Source organism: Scleropages formosus, chromosome 21, assembly GCF_900964775.1.
Source record: "Scleropages formosus chromosome 21, fSclFor1.1, whole genome shotgun sequence".
NCBI lineage: Eukaryota > Metazoa > Chordata > Actinopteri > Osteoglossiformes > Osteoglossidae > Scleropages > Scleropages formosus.
In genome coordinates this window covers 15765640-15781851 of record NC_041826.1, presented here as the reverse complement: position 1 = coordinate 15781851, position 16212 = coordinate 15765640, and the positions used below count along the sequence as shown (strand labels likewise).

The following is a 16212-nucleotide window of genomic DNA, read 5'->3' as shown; positions in this document are numbered from 1 at the left end:
CATCACACGGCATGCTGACAGCAGATTTGTCCAAAGACTAACAACTAGACTACAAATTTAAGTAATACCCTCAGAAGTTATTTCCTCATGTCTGATGGAAATCAACGTACGCCCATGCAAACTTACTTTATGCTGCACTGCCCCCTGCTGCTAAATTGAGAGCAGGAAAAATGCACTGGACGACAAAGTGGGCGGAATAACTTTTAATTAAGAGTGTTGAGTGAACTCATGTCATGGGAATTTTTGTAGCTATGGCCATATTATTACTGATGGAAACATCACAGGTGTTCATACAGGTAATCATCTTCTATGTAGAGAAGAAGAAAGGGAAAAATACTTAAGTGGCATAGTTATGAAGTATTTAAATAATTCCTTTTTTTTAAAAAAAAAATAATTATTCTAGTTTATCTCAGGACTTACTATACAAGTCATAACATTTAACTTGGTCTCACAAAGACTAGGCTTCTGGGCCCAGACACTGTTCAATGTAAGGTTTGTAATCTTGTGTCTATTTACCCAACATTTATGGCACTGTACTGCTCTCAGTGTATTGTTACATTTCTCAGTTCTTTTATATATGTGAGGGTATTCTAAGACCAACTATACAAACAGCTTAGAAGTTTAAAATTAAATGACCTGAAAAGAAAATATCATAAATAGATGAATTGTTACATAAAATACTCTTCTGTATGAAGAGGAAAGCACTGTGTTCAACAGTCAAACCGATCAGTTTGGTCTGATTCATTATAATTGCATCACTTCATTTCCAGGAAACCCTCTTTCCAACACTTACCAGAAAACAGTAATGAATAAATATAGTTCATAGACCAGAAACACATTCTCGTATAATAAGTTACATAAATAATTAAAAATTTGACCGTTGAAATTTGTTGCACTATGGGAGCACACGTTATGTCTACTCTCTGATTGCAAGTAGAATTTTATCAGTTTTTTTTTTTTTTAAATGTTCTACGTATAGCATTTGTTAAATGTGATTTTGTTGCACTTAAAGTTTTCATTGAGTTCCCTCAAATGTGTGTTCAAGTGCAATGCACCTTAGTCCCCACCCTATTTATTTCAGTTGTAGGGAACAAAGAAAACAAGGAAATGAAGGCTTTGCTGAGGGGAAAAGCCACGGAGACACTTTCCTTTGCAAAGACAGTGGAATGCCCAGTAGTGCGAGCTGGACGACTGGAAAGGGTTCTCAGATGGTGGCCAGTATTTTGCATAGACAAAACTCTCCTTAGGTAGTGAAAGAAAGAAAAGTTTTTGAATTTCACTTTTGTAGGAAATGAGGACAGCAGGTTAACCACAAAGACAAGACAGGTCTTTGTTGCTCCACATCAGCAGAAACTACTAAACTGACAAGATTCCAAGAAAAGATCCCCAATTGGGCTTCCTTTGAGAAACCACCCTATTGTCCAGCAGTGAGGAAATACTAAAGTCATATTCAGGTGACAACAGCCTGCACCAGCTCTCTGGAAGTTCCAGTTTTAATATATATGCCGTTAAATTTCACCCCAGAAAATATTTTTTTCTGATTCAATTGTATATGGCACAGAGAGGAGAGAGACGTGCCTAACAAACAACATTTTGTACAGTGAGGAATGTGAAACAGGGGGTGCAGTGGTGCACTAGGTCTGACTGGGTCCTGCTCTCTGGTGGGTCTGGGGTTCGAATCCCGCTTGGGGTGCTTTGCAATGGACTGGTGTCCCACCCTGGATGTGTCCCCTTACATCCTGGGTTAGGCTCTGGCTTGCTGCAACCCTGCTTGGGAGAAGCGGTTTCAGACAATGTGTGTGCGAAGGTGAAGCTAGTGGTGTAACTTAAGAAGTTTAAACTTTATTTGCTATTAAAAGGTTCAGTTACAGCAACGATGGCAATCGTTTCAGAGTTTCAACCCGTCTGAACCAAGGACATCGATGCCAACGTACTCCGCTGAAGCACTAGTATGAGACTGTTCACAAAGCTCTTTCTATCATTCACTGACAGAAATAACACAATCATACCTTTTGCATTAAAGTTTACAGGTTCCCACCATACAAATGTCATTTTCAAAGGGAAGTCAATATGCAAGTGCCCTGTGCCCTTTCACATTGTTTATTCCTAGCAAAGTTTTGCATATTTTATCTTCCGGATATGTCCGTGCTCATTCAAAAAGCAGGGCAGTGTCTTCCGAGCCAGCTTTATTTTAGGAGGGGGGTTCTGGGCGAAAATGTCCATCACTGGGCTCAAGGGGACAGCTTCCAGCTGGACAGCACACTCTTGTCATAGTCCGTCTCCACACCGCCCTGCAGAGTGTAGCTAAGCAACCAGTCTTCGAACTTTTGGTGCTCCTGTAGCTAAGCAACTGGTCTGGTGGCCTTCAGGGCCCGCAGTGACACAAAGACAGCCATGTCCAGCTGTTGAGCAAGGGAGAACGTTTGTGGTTTCATGCCACTGCCCTCTCTCTATTCCTCACACAGTCAAAGCATTATATAAACATCTGCCAACCAGAGAGGAATTTCTTGCAGTCGTCAGCCAGTTGGATATAATAGCAAGGTCATCCTTGGCTTAGAAGAGCACGGTTGCAGCTGGAGATCAAAGGACTGTAAAAAAAGATCCAGTCGTCACTGGTGCCAGTCAGCGCAAAGTGTATGGGTTCTCCCTGCTATGAACTGGCTCACCTGCCCACACTCAGATGATGGAGGGCCGCTGTGTTGTCACGTTACTGTTTCTTGGTAAAAACTAAAAACAGAAAAAAGAGAGGTTTCATGATACTCCTCAGTCCTTTCTGCCCCATATCCACCAGCAGCAGTAAAATCACAGGGTTAAATTAAGTTATTCAGGTAGTCCTTGACTTACAACAAACTGGACTCATGACGGCCATCCTATTAACATTATTATATTATTTTTGTGTTCCAAAGTGTGGTTGTAATGTCTAACAGTGACTGCTTTGTGTGCCTTGCGATAACATCGGCTGGATGCTCTGCTTTAAGACAGCATGTCTGTGACATGTCTGGATTTCATTCAATGTTTGGGTGTCCAGCAGCCACTGTGTTTTATTTACAGTCTTTTCATTTACGATTCCCTTCATGTTATTATTTTTAAAATGATGAGGAAAGCAGTGGAAAAATATAACACTTCTACAATGTAGCATCTGTGTGTTAATTGTTTATACAGTATATCCTTATGGTTTTTATGATATAGCTAAAGGGGATTTTTGATTAAGGATGAAGTCAAATTCCAACATGCCTGTTGGAATGGAACAAGAACCACCTGTACTGATCGAAATATATATGAATATTTAAGATTTCAATTCGATTATTCCAGACTCAGAGGCTGCCATACTTTTCAGTGTGACATATCCTGTGAATAAAACAAGGACGACGACAGTCAGGTAGATGGCAGTCAGCAGCAGTGTCCAGAAAAGCTCTTCATGGTCACTTTTCTTCCTGGTCGGGTGGCCATCAGCTGTGGAAACAAGGGCAATGAACATGGGCAGTATGAGAGACACACCTGCTTGCTTTTTCATTTAGAGCAGCAAATGACAGCTGTTGAAAGGCATGCATATGCAATGTGCCCCCAACTTACAAACACAAGGGGAACAAGGAATTTGTCTGTAACGCAAATTCTTCGTAATTCCAAAGTTGCTTTCACCCTGTCACATTCGGGAAAAATGGAAAAATACAAGTGTCTGTCCACTTTTGACTGGTTCTGTAAAAACCTCAGACAAAGCTGAAACAAATTAACAATACAAAACAAGCTATAAAAAAATTATTCCATCCATTATCTAAAACCACTTGTCCTGCGCAAACTCACAAGTGTCTACAGCCTATCCGTGATACAGGGTGTGAGAAAGATACATTTATAATATTTTCTTATTATTTTTATGAAGTTTCATATTAATATTTAATTAAATAATACAAATGAAAAAAATTAAAATTAATATTTAGGATCGCATACAACCCTTAATGTTTTGCATATTTTTTAAAGCAGTTTTGCTTTCTTGTGGTTTGTTTCTGAAAAACAACAAAAATACAAATAATTTGATTTTTTTATCCTATCGGATCCATAATTCTCTCCATAAATCCCTATTCAAAGAAAATTGTTGACCGGTTTATCCCACAAACATTAACAATGTTTCTCTTGTCATTGATCACGAAAATGGGGAACACCAGACACACATGGTCCCTCACCTCTCTTGTCTTCCCATAACTTCTGAGTGCACATTGCTGCCAATTAGTAGGATCACTATTTTTACTTCCTAATTTTTACTTACCAGAAATTTGTAACCTGAGTGTTCACAGCACAAAGTACCAGTGTATACTCATGCACACGCAGAATATACGTGTGTATACAGACACACACACACACACACACACACACACACACACACACTCCTCGGAAACTATGAAGCACAACACTTCATACATCGGCTGAACCCTCTTACATGTGTGGATGCAGTGACCTATAGAAAATCCCTTCATATTGCGTGAACCATGAAGTTACATAAACAATTAACATGCATGAATGCTATGTATAATGGAGTCTGTTATATTTCACAATGATTTTGCACATTATTCATGTTAATTAAATAATATAGATGCTGTCATACAACAGCTGGAGTTACGTCCAAACACTGGGACTCAAAAGTAATAGGATAAAGTTAACAGGATGGCCAGGAGGTCGTAAGTTTCATATTTCATGAGTTGAGGACTTATGAAAAGTAATTACATAAGGAAACTTGAGCTTAAGATGTTGATTACAGACAAGGGCAGATGAGGAATGACACTTATGATTAGGTGAGTTTGTACTTACAGCACTGGAGGTCACAGAGAAGAACCTGGGATGAGAAGTCCACATCAGTCCTTGTCACCTTTCAAAGAGAATCCCACAGATCACATGGATTAGACCTGCTGCAGGCTGGATGGGCAGTTTTAAGGAGCCTTCTGCAGTCTTCAGATGTACATACCTGAACACAGACATCAGGTCTGCAAACATCAGCAGTGAGATTGATGGCGACAGATTTTGCTTTCTCCTACACAAGCAGGAAGATGAAAAATAATGAGGAAAGAGTTTCATGTAGACAAAAAACCCACCGCAGCTTAATTTTTTAAAGAAGCGTAGTAATACACAGTTAAATGTCAGAAAAGTTTGACCTGTGACCTACACTGATTGACAACGTAATCTGTGGTGACTAATCGTGTGACTCCAGGAGGCCTGTGAAGGAACACCTCCGGGCAATTCCATTTTTGCTACACCACAATGAACACTTCCTATGCTAGAGTCAATGATCACCACAGCTCCTAGCGTCAAAGGCACCGAAATGCTGACTGACGGGTTACCATGGAAACCAAGGCAATGTTGTCACACGTGGTGTTCTTAGTATTCCGGCACAGACTCAGCGAGAGGTTCGCGTTGATCTGGGAAGTCAGGACAGCTTGCGGGTGACCGGCACCCCATTGTAAAGTCAAGTCCCACACTGAAAGAGAATCAGCACATTAGCTCTGCGACTACACTGAATGACAGCGGGTCTTTCTCATGAATTGTACTATACCACATTTTATGTCTTATCTGCCCTTTGGCCATTGGTTGAGTGGAAGTTTCTTCTGTCATCACTCAACACTGCTGACACCTAAAGGCATGTTGGACTTATGTACTCAAACACAAGGTCATCTCTAGTAAAGTGCATTTTGTGACACAAGGCAGCTTACCTGGAAAAATCCCTTTCAGAAAGGGACACTTAATCCAGTCTCCCAAATCTGTGCTGAACTGTGGAAAACCCTGCTTTAGTGCACATTCTATGGAGCAAATAACAGAACAATATACTATATATACCTATATCTACAGTATATATTTATATATATATATATATATATATATGTGAAAGATGGGTTGCCCAGTGTCATTTTTATACACAGTTTGGCCGCAGTTGAAAAGGCCTCCAAATTAAGCCATAGTATCATAGCAGTGGATATTTGTATTTTGCGATTACATTACAGACAGTAGAGTTATAAACCCGGCATGAAAAAGGACATATGGACCAAAGCCTGGGGAAAACAGGGGGGAGTCTTTTATTTGTTTACCTTGACACAAAGTCTGGGATGAGCATCCACTTTAGAATACACCACCTATAGTAAAAGAGAGTTCAGTGTCATTAGGTAACAAAAATGGTGGAAAAAGCATGGTGTAACAGGTTGAATGGGAAAACATATGATACCTTCTTCTTCTTGTGGACTTCCTGTCTGGAGTTGACTAGATTGTGGCACAGATGCTCTCCTGCCATCTGGCATAGAGTCACCACTACATTCACAGAACATGCGGGTTCCCAAGACAGCGCCTCCACCTCATGGTCAAAGGTCAGTCCATGCCATAGCTCATCTGTACCTGAGGAAGGCAGAGCCTTAGCAAACCCTTCACTTGACATGGAATGCTGCGGAACATGCCAGTGATCTGGTCACGTTGCACAAAAAGCGGGCTGCAAGGTAACACAGTGAGTATCACAGTACGGCGTGAGAGGACCTGAGTTTCACCCCCGTTCAATCTATGTGGAGTTTGCATGTTCTCCCTTCCTCGCTGCTCATAATGTGTGTGTGAATGTGTGTTGCTCCCGGTGTATAAATGATTGATTGTAGGTAGGGTACTGTACAGTATCAAGCATTGTTGATCACTTTGGATAGGTACATACAGTTCATTGCAAGTTTTTTACGGAAAAGTGTCACTTTGGTCTGAAGCATCCCATGATTGTCTTACAGTTATCTGACACTTTTCTCCAAACCATCTTATAATATTGAAGTATTAACAGTTATTTTCCCATTTACACAGCTGGGCAATTTTACTAGGGGGCGCGGTGGCACAGTGGGTTGGACCAGGTCCTGCTCTCTGGTAGGTCTGGGGTTTGTGTCCCGCTTGGGGCGCCTTGCGATGGACTGGTGTCCCGTCCTGGGTGTGTCCTCTCCCCCTCCAGCCTTATGCCCTGTGTTGTCGGGTTAGGCTCTGGCTCCCTGCGACCCCGTATGGGACAAGTGGTTCAGACAGTGTGTATAAGTAAGTAATTTTACTAGAGCAACTTAGGGTAAGCACCTTGCACAATGTGTACTACAAGCAGAGGTGGGAAGCAAATCTGTAATCTCTGGGTCCCAAGGCAGGAGGTGTAACCACTATGCTACTAGCTGTCTTGAAGGAACACCTTATCTTCACACAAAGTGTGACCTTTGCTGTCAGATAATGAATCACCAAGAGTCATGGATGACTGACAGCAGCTTCTTGTCATGCTTCACTAATGAGCTGTGTTTCTTTGTGAGAAAATATTAATCAATATACGCATCAAGAAATGGATTACGTAATTCATTGTGCAATACAAGAATATCTCCCTGACGGCCGAAGTACTCACGATTTATGAACGGGCAAACTTGAGTTCTGGGGGCATCAACCATGGATGACCAGCCCTGCAAAATATTTTCATTAAGCCTGAAGACAACTCACCACAAGCTTCTGGGAAATAAACCGCACTGGCCAACTTTACCTCAATGCATAGGCAGGGCAAAGCTTTGGAATACTGAAATGTTGCAATTTTGTGTGGACTGTCCTTTGGCAGCTGGAAAAAAAAAAAAGGCAATAATGTATTGCACTTCATACAATTTCATTGTGAGAAAAGTCATCACATCGCATGCACCCTTCAGGGTATTCTATCTTTAATTGGTTTATCCAGCAGCTTTATTTCTGGAGTTTCCATCAGGAAGAACTAGTAAAGCAAGGTTTCTTTTGGAAAGAGAAGTTTCATGGTGCAATAAAATAGAAGATGATGTCATGTGGCACCATGTGACCATGGCACCATGTGACCATGGCAATGGGTGGGGGGCAAACATATATAACTAAATGAGTCATGTTTTGACAGATGTAATTTTAAAAAACTAACCATATGATGAATCCTGGATGAATGCTTTATTAGTCTACTAACATCAGTAAATTAAATAATGTAACAGCTTGCTCATAATATGTTATGAACAAACATAGAATACAGTGCTTCTAGAAGGTTCATACTGAAACTGGTGAGCTTGTCAGTTATGACAGTGAATATTGAGCATGGACTATTTTAAAGGTACCTGGTTTCCCCCTTCACTGGCACTGTAACCAGCCACCATAGATTACATCACGCACAGGTTCCCTTTTGCAAGTTCACAATGCTTTAACTACGTTTCCTCTATTTATCCGCTTTCAGTTTGACATGAGCCTCGCTTTGCACCTTTCTCCTAAAAAAAACTTGAAACCTCATCGGCCTCTTAGTGTCTGCTTTCTAAAATGACTGCAACATTCAGAAGAAAAAAAAAGATTGAGAAATGAAGTCGTGACACTCAGTGAAAATTTAATCTGAGTTCTGATGGTAATCGTGTTTGTCTTGGTTTCAGTTTTACTGTCCGTCTGCCTCTTTTATCCTTACTCTAGAAGTGCTTTACAGAACATGGTTAGAGTCCTTTCAGAAAGCTATCAATCGGTGAAGCTAGGCAGTGGTACCGAATGAGACATTGTGTAGGCTGTTACCTGAAAAAAATGGAGTTCTTATTATTTTTTTCTCCCTTTTTTACTGCAAAACTCACTGGCTGAATGGCTATTCTCAACAGCAGGGCAGGGCATGGTTCTTGTGGGCTCACCAGTACGTGCTCCTCGGTGGCTGTGCACACAAAGGCCTTGTGACACAGTCTCAGGTGATAGTCCCTGTCCTCCAGCATGCCTGACACGCTGACCAACAGCCTTCGTCTCTCCTCATCCACATTGTACGAAATCTTCCCAGCTGTTACAAAACGCACACTACCTAGCACCTGGCATTTAACCATCAGCAAAATAATGGCTGAGAAATATAATAAATGTGTCAGAAATGTGAACGGATTTATTTGCATAAAAGAACCGAAAAACAAAGTATTTTTTAGAAGGAGGTTTCAGGAATTATTCTTACTGATGCATTCTGGGACATTTTCTCTCAGGTCATTATTGTGACATCCTGGAATAATAAGAAGGAAAAACAGCACAGTAATGATCTCATTCATTTCTTAATGAATGAGTGAGCTTTGCTACTCATAATGAAGACATAGGTAGTCCCCGACTTATCACTTATGTTTCTTACAACAATCCCGATATACCATGGCCATCCCATTAACCATAACGTTTTATTCTTGAGTCCCAACACTTGGTCATAACATCTACTGACAACCCCTTCATGTGCTATACAACAACGTCGGCTGTCTGCCTTGCTGTTAAAGGTTTGAATCCCCCATCCCAGTTACCTCCCACCACCCGAATAATTCTAGATAGCTTATATATGCAAATATATATAAATTGTATGTAAGGAGGATGTGGGGTGCGGTGGTGCAGTGGGTTTGACTGGCTCCTGCTTGCAGGCAGGTTAAGGTTCAAGTCCCACTTGGGGTGCCCTGTGATGGACTGGTGTCCCATCCTGGGTGTGTCCCCTCCCCCTCCAGCCCCATGCCCTGTGTTGCCGGGTTAGGCTTTGGCTTGCCACGACCCCACTTAGGAGAAGTGGTGTGTGTATGAGTGAGGAGGAAAGCATTAGCTGAATGAATAATGAAAGTGTCTGCCCACTCTTGCTCCAACAAGCACACATGGAGTGCTATACAAAAATACTGCACACCTGGAACATTGTAGACCTGGGACCAGGTTAGGTTGCAGTAGCTGGGAATGGTTCTCAGTGTCACATGGACCTGCTGGTCGGGCCTCATGTTAAAGCAGCCATGGTTAACTGCCACCTACACAGGAAAGGAATCAGACAGCAGTGACAGGTCAGAATGATTGCCAAAAAATGTAAAGCAACAGCACCACAGTCTCTTTTTAAAGACTCTTACAATGATCTATATTTGTCTGCATGTTTCTTTGTATGTGTGCACAGTCAATATTTTACATGTGGTGATATAAATACCTTGTTTGACCTGTATGTGCAATAAACAGAAGTATAGCAGGTGTGCAGAATTGTTTAAAGTTGTCCAGCAGGTGTTTCTTGTTTGTGCCTGTATGTGTGCTCAGCATCATGGATTTACAATTGTGGAGGACAGGCAGGTGTGTGCATATTAGCATAATACAGGGATGTAGGAAGTACCTTCTGTCCATCGAGCTTCTCTCTGGTCCCTCTGGGGAAAACAACATCCCTGCAACTTCTCAGCATCCCCACAGAGGCAGCACAAACGGTAATGCCCCGGAGGTGCTCTGGGGGAATTAAGTTTTCATTACAACAGTGATACCTGTGACCCTAATGTTGTTCAAGTGTGGAGAAATCGAGAGGTAACTAGCAGGGCCTTCATTCGGAAACAGAAACTTTTGGTGGTGGGTCTGAAACGCTGAAATAACTGGCCAGGTTGCAAGGAGACACATGGGGTAAGTTCCAGTGGGACTCCCCTTCTATAGCCTATTCCATGGAAGGAGGAAGAGGAGTAGAACGTGATCCCCCTTTTTTGTGAAACAGGAGCCCCCACAGTTATGAACCGAGAGCAGGTCTGGGGAACCTACTAAGGACTGGAATCAAATCATAGTTTTTATTGTAACCATAAACATTTAATTATGTCTGTGAAGTTTTCCTGTTTTCAGCCCACATCCCAGTTTCACTTTCAAAGTCCTAAAAGTATAATCTCATTTCTTTTTTCCTTTCAGTGAATACTGTAGAGCTGGCCCTTTGTTTCCTAATGGAAAAAAAAACAGTGATATCAAGACTATGTTTGGTTTTCAGTACTATGACAGCAACCTTACGTACAGTTTTAAACATGAGTAAATAACCGAATAAGTCAGGCACTGATGAAATTGAACAAATACATTAAACAAAGAAGAGTGTGACCCACCACTGATCTGTATTAAGGAAGTTACACTCAGATGCAGAGAACATCTTTTCGTCTTTTCACACTTCATCACCGTGGATATGTTCACGCTATGGATGGCAGAGCTGATGAGACGCTTGCGTGGACTTTCACAGAAGGCAAAGGACACTGTAAAACAGAGATAAATGATGTCTTCTGTTTAAGGAATATAGGACAGAACGCTTATTGTCATGGGCTCATAACACCCACAAAAATTCATTATTAGAACATACTGTATAACAAAATAAAGTAAATAATAACAGTATTATATTCTTATAATATCGACACAAAATGTAAACACTTTAAAAACGCCTAGAGACTTCAATGAAGCTGTCTTCTGTGGCTGTTTAAATAAATATCAAATAAGTTTATATTATAATAATACAGTATAACGTATTATTATGTTAAACATCACCATAATAATAATATAATTTTGTTAGAAGTTTTGTCATGAAATTATTTACATAGTGGCTGTTATTCTTTAATGATTAATCTAGTGGTCTGTCGGCCTTCTCTTTTTTTACTTCCTAGCTTACAAACGGCCTCAATCAGTAACTCAGGGGCTTATTTACAATTCAGACGTCTGAAGTTCCGTAAATTTTGCGGAAAAATATGAGGCCGTTGAGGATGTTAAATGGAACTCACACTGTGTAGTGCGCGCCCCGCTCTCAGGTTGACTGGGGGGGAGGCTGGCAAGATGATTCCTGTCACATGAGTAGTCTGTTTTGTTTCTCAGTGACATAGAACGGTGTGAGACAAACCTGTGACCTGTGACCTTGACTGAGCTATGGTCAGTGAAGCTTTGACAAGTCGTCTGTGTCCTCTGCTCCTCTCATACAAATTCAAGTCATGAAAATACCAGGAAATGACAGCTGGTTTTCAGGAGTTATGTATTAGTGCTGTATTTTTTTTTTTTAATAATTTTATAAAAGCCTAAAATAATAATGTACCCCTTCAAACCTTCTGTTGATGTTAAATCCAAACCTGCTTCAAATGAAGCTGCAGTTGAACCACAAAAAAGTAAATATAACTATACGTACCAAGGAAAATGACAGCAGAAGAGGCTAGTTAAGCAGTATTGGGCCGTTGTGAGAGTTACACACACACAGTCTGAAGCTAATCATCCCAAGCAGGGTTTGCGGCAAACTGGACCCTCACCCAGCAACACAGGGTGCAGGGGACACACCAAGAACAGAATGCCAGTCCGTCATAAGGTATCCCCAGCAGGACTCAAACCCCAGACTCGCCAAAGAAAAGGACCCAGCCAAACCTGCTGCGCCACCGTGTCACCACACCCCCACACTCCTGCACCTCCCCAGCTCCAAAATCAGTCACAGACAAAACACTGATTCTTGAGATGGAATCTTCATATTCTACAGATTATCAGTTCCCACATCAACCAAGAATGATTCCAGCTAATTAATCACTGATGCACAGTTTACGGTCAAATCAATAAGGTGTCCTACGTGATAGGGAACTCAACTTTTGGCCGAAGTAATGAAATAAAGCATGCAAATATGTGAGAGTGTGTGTGTGTGTGTGTGTGTGTGTGTGTGTGTGTGCATATATGTATATATATATCTATATATATATATGTATATATATATATATATATATATATATATATACATACATATATATGTACATGTACGTATCTATACACACACGTGTATGTGTGTAAATAACATACTCACTGTGGGGTTTGGCTTTGCAGTGGATTCCCTGTTGCAAAGAAATGAAAGACATTTGATTAGTCATTCTAATGTGAATTGCAACCAGTCATGCCTGAATATCGTAACTACAGAAAGTTTACAACCAACTTATCAGTTACACAGAGGTGAGTAAGTTTGTGTGACTAATATCTGGAGGAAGCACTTGGTTTAGTAAGTAAATAAGGGGTTTCCCAGCTAAGAAGAGAACACATCCGGGTTTGTTTTTATGAACTGTATGTGGGGGCACATTCTTAAGTGTAATTACATCCTTATTGATGTTTCAAATGTTCTCAACATGCTGGCTGTTGGTGGGAAGCTTCGTATATCTGCTTCTGACTTTAGTACTGTATACATTATCTGTCTACTTTGAGTACAGCCCCAGTATTACAAACAAAATCATCAATCAAAATATGTCCACACCCAGGCTGGACATGGTGGTTAAGGGCCTGGATATGCAAAGCTGAAATGTCATTGTGGGGTCAGAAAGAATTAACTTAAACTGAGCGGCTTCAATAAATAGTTGAAGGGTATGAATTGTTCAAGTCCAAAATTGTAAAATGCTTCGGATACCAGTACATAATAAAAAATTGTGATTTATTCTCAAAGTAGGGCAGGTAAGTTGATTGCACTGCATTGGTTCTGTGAAGTAGTTTATTATTATCATCAATGTATTGTTTCCCCAAGTTACCTATCTGAGGTGTCTTACTTTACGGCCCATTTATATGGCTTAATGTAGTGATAGAGTAATTCAAGTAGAGAAGCATGCTCAAGCATGCTATGATGGTGTGGACTCATCAAACTTCACGTTACAGACCCATGACATATTACAAAGGATTATCAAACAAATTTGTAAAAAAATTACATAAATAAATATTTTCATCTGTGTAACATTTATTCTTATTTTAGTGTTTATTAAAGTATTTCTGTCATAGTAGCTTCCAGTACTGAAAACGATAAATCATAATAAAAGTGGTTATGAAAAGCTGTGAAATTCAGTGTATGAATCAGGCTTTTTCTCCATGTTTAATACTTTCTTTCATCTTTGTTATTCAGAAATGTTCAAACTGTAGCTACATTTACACTTTACACAATAACAAACCCAGTGTTTACAAAGGCAGACCATTTTTCTCCACATTACAGAACCATATTCAAAGGATAAATATGTCAAGCACTATGAGTATGGTTAATAATATGTGTTTGGGGGCAAAGTGCATTAAATACCAGTTCCCATTTCAGTAAATCTGACTAGTACAGGTTTGAGGCTCTTTTAAAATTCACACTAATCCAAAAACCTGCAGCCACAAATGGAAATAAAGAGGGCACCAGGTCAGGACGAAGAATACAGTTTTTCACACAAATAGGGATGGCGGTTTATACAGTATATATGAAATATACTTCTTGGGATACAGTGTGATGGAATCACAGTTTTTTTATTCATTGGAGCTGTATCATCACTATTCCAAATTCTGCTAAAGTACTAAATACCAGCAGTGAGAGTCCCTCAGACCCTCATTAATGACACTCCTGGATACCCTGAGTATGGGTGTTTGACAGGGGGCAGACTGACTGCCATTACACTCACAATCATAAAGGTAGTAACAACCATAATGGTGATTAGATGTTTGAAACTGTCCACACAGCTATACAACAGATTCCTCCAAAAGAGATAAAAGACAGTGGATTTAGCACAGCAGTACACTGTGATAACAGGTGTAGAAGAACAATGTTACCTCAGCGCAATGTGCATTGCATTCCTGGATCCTTTCAATGTGGTTTCCTTGGGTCAGAACCCCACAGATTGCAAGGGTCAGCAGCATCACAGGCTTCATCCTCACCCTTTCTTCAGTTTAGCAAAATCTGGGTCCTGACTGATTCCTCCAAACGATTCTGATCTTGTCAAATGCCCTTGGGCTCAGCCAGCTTGGGTCACAAGTCCTGCTGGGACTTGAGCTGTGGGTCTTGTTCAGGTCCAGTCTGGCTGTGTCTTCAGGCTGTAATGACCACGCTTGGTTCTGGCATCCAAAGCCCTGAGACACAGACTTCAGTGTGAAGGCTGATTTTAACAGGGGAGCTCATGTCTCCGCCCTGCACGCTTCCCACCCTCTGTGATGTGTGCTCCCTTCTGGGAGGACCCATACCTCACTGTCAGGCAGCATGAAAAGGATGATCATTTAAACAGAATGCAATTTACATTAAGACAGACTGTACAGAAAATCAAAACAATAAATTAAAGCTGAAGCTGGACTTATTCCACGTCTGTGCGATGTGCTCTAAAAAACAACTGCAATGTACATGGTGACTTCACTTAAAATCAGGCAAAGGCCAGAATTAAAAGACGGTAACTCATCATTTCCCAAAAGCACAAGATTTCAGTTTCATGGCATGTTACAGCACAAAAAAAGATAAAGAATATGTTAAAGGTGAATAAATCTTTTCAGAATAAAGCAGAAACACTAATCTTATTCCTTATTCGTAAACATTGCTATATATAAAATAGCATAAATATAATGAAACATAGCATATATATACCGTATATATAATAAAGGTGTTTTGTATGCCATAAAAATTGTAATTGAAATCTCATTGCAATTTTCTTACAGGATTATTGCAATGATGCTGTATAATTTTGTTAGAAGTTTTGTATGAATTATTTGCATAGGGATGCTGACACCTGAAATGGTTTGTCAAAATGCCAGCAAAGATTATAATTTACCATGAAAAAGTTATATAAGTCTGTGGTGGTGACAAACAATTGTATTGTGTTGTTTTTCTTTTTAAACAGAGAAAGCACTGCTATTAAAAACGTCATTACACACACATTTTCTGAAACCGCTTGTCCTATGCGGGGTCGCGGGGAGCCGGAGCCTAACCGAGCAACATGGGGCGCAAGGCTGAAGGGGCAGGGGATACACCCAGGACAACACGCCAGTCCACCACAAGGCACCCCAAGCAGGATTCAAACCCCAAACCCATGGGAGAGAAGGACCTGGCCAAACCCACTACACCACAGCACCACCACACCGCCCCCATTACACATCATTTATTGTTAAATGAACAGATAGTTCTTTATATTTCATGCATTTCTCCTCCACACATCAATAGAAAATACGAAAATATATAGAACAGAAAGGAATATCCGAAGTCATTTAAACCAGAAATTTAAATAGAAGTAATAACATCTCCACCTAGATGACTGATCAACATCTGCAACTCCTTTAGATTTTCTGAGGACTGAGATCCTCCATCTCCCACCAGGTCCCCCTACCTGTCAGAAGCTCTTTTCAAATTGGACAACTTACTCATTTCTTTCTCTTTATCAGTCAAAAGCCTTTGAATAACAACTCACTGAAATCTCTTCTTCTCCCAGCCCATTTGAGCCATAACCCATCCATATGCTCTCCATTACACTGAGTTATACTTTGCTTTGGAGAAAAACGTCTGCTAAATGAATAACTGTAAACGCAGGTAAATCCTATACAACATACCTCGTGTATATCATTTATAGGATCTGACCTTATCTCATAGCACATATCCCTGTATCTTGCTCTACATCTACTCTGTATTGATAGCTCTCCTGGATTTCCATATCTCCCTCCTGCCTGGTCTGCCAGCCTCCACTATTAAGAGCCTTCGATAGCTCAGTTGGTGCAGGAGAAAACGCA

The 16212-nt window shown here is 40.6% G+C and overlaps 1 protein-coding gene across 3 annotated transcripts; it reads right to left on the bottom strand.

Moving 5' to 3' along the window:
- Positions 1-1941: 1941 nt before the first annotated feature.
- Positions 1942-15414, bottom strand: LOC108920786 (putative interleukin-17 receptor E-like). Of its 3 annotated transcripts, XM_018729831.2 has the most exons (18): positions 14281-15414; positions 12533-12560; positions 10824-10967; positions 10091-10197; positions 9629-9743; positions 8936-8980; positions 8634-8773; positions 7508-7579; positions 7376-7430; positions 6203-6369; positions 6069-6113; positions 5697-5754; positions 5328-5464; positions 4955-5020; positions 4801-4858; positions 3331-3453; positions 2667-2727; positions 2548-2588 (listed from the first exon to the last, which is right to left on the bottom strand). In XM_018729831.2, the coding sequence occupies exons 1-17, from the start codon at positions 14377-14379 to the stop codon at positions 2708-2710; spliced, it is 1479 nt and encodes a 492-aa protein (XP_018585347.2). In that variant the 5' UTR covers positions 14380-15414; the 3' UTR covers positions 2548-2588; positions 2667-2707. The 3 variants fall into 3 exon arrangements, with proteins under 3 accessions (XP_018585346.2, XP_018585347.2, XP_018585348.2); XM_018729830.2 differs by having other exon boundaries at positions 1942-2727; XM_018729832.2 differs by lacking the exons at positions 2548-2588; positions 2667-2727; positions 3331-3453 and adding an exon at positions 3626-3640.
- Between the last annotated feature and the right edge of the window lie 798 nt (positions 15415-16212).

Coding starts and splice junctions, on each gene's coding strand:
- LOC108920786 (XM_018729830.2), bottom strand. CDS start 14,379: ATGAAGCCTGTGATGCTGCTGACCCTTGCAATCTGTGGGGTTCTGACC. Junction 10,968..12,532: donor CTGCAAAGCCAAACCCCACA/GTGAGTATGTTA, acceptor TCTGTTTTACAG/TGTCCTTTGCCTTCTGTGAA. Junction 8,774..8,935: donor AAATGTCCCAGAATGCATCA/GTAAGAATAATT, acceptor GTTTTGTAACAG/CTGGGAAGATTTCGTACAAT.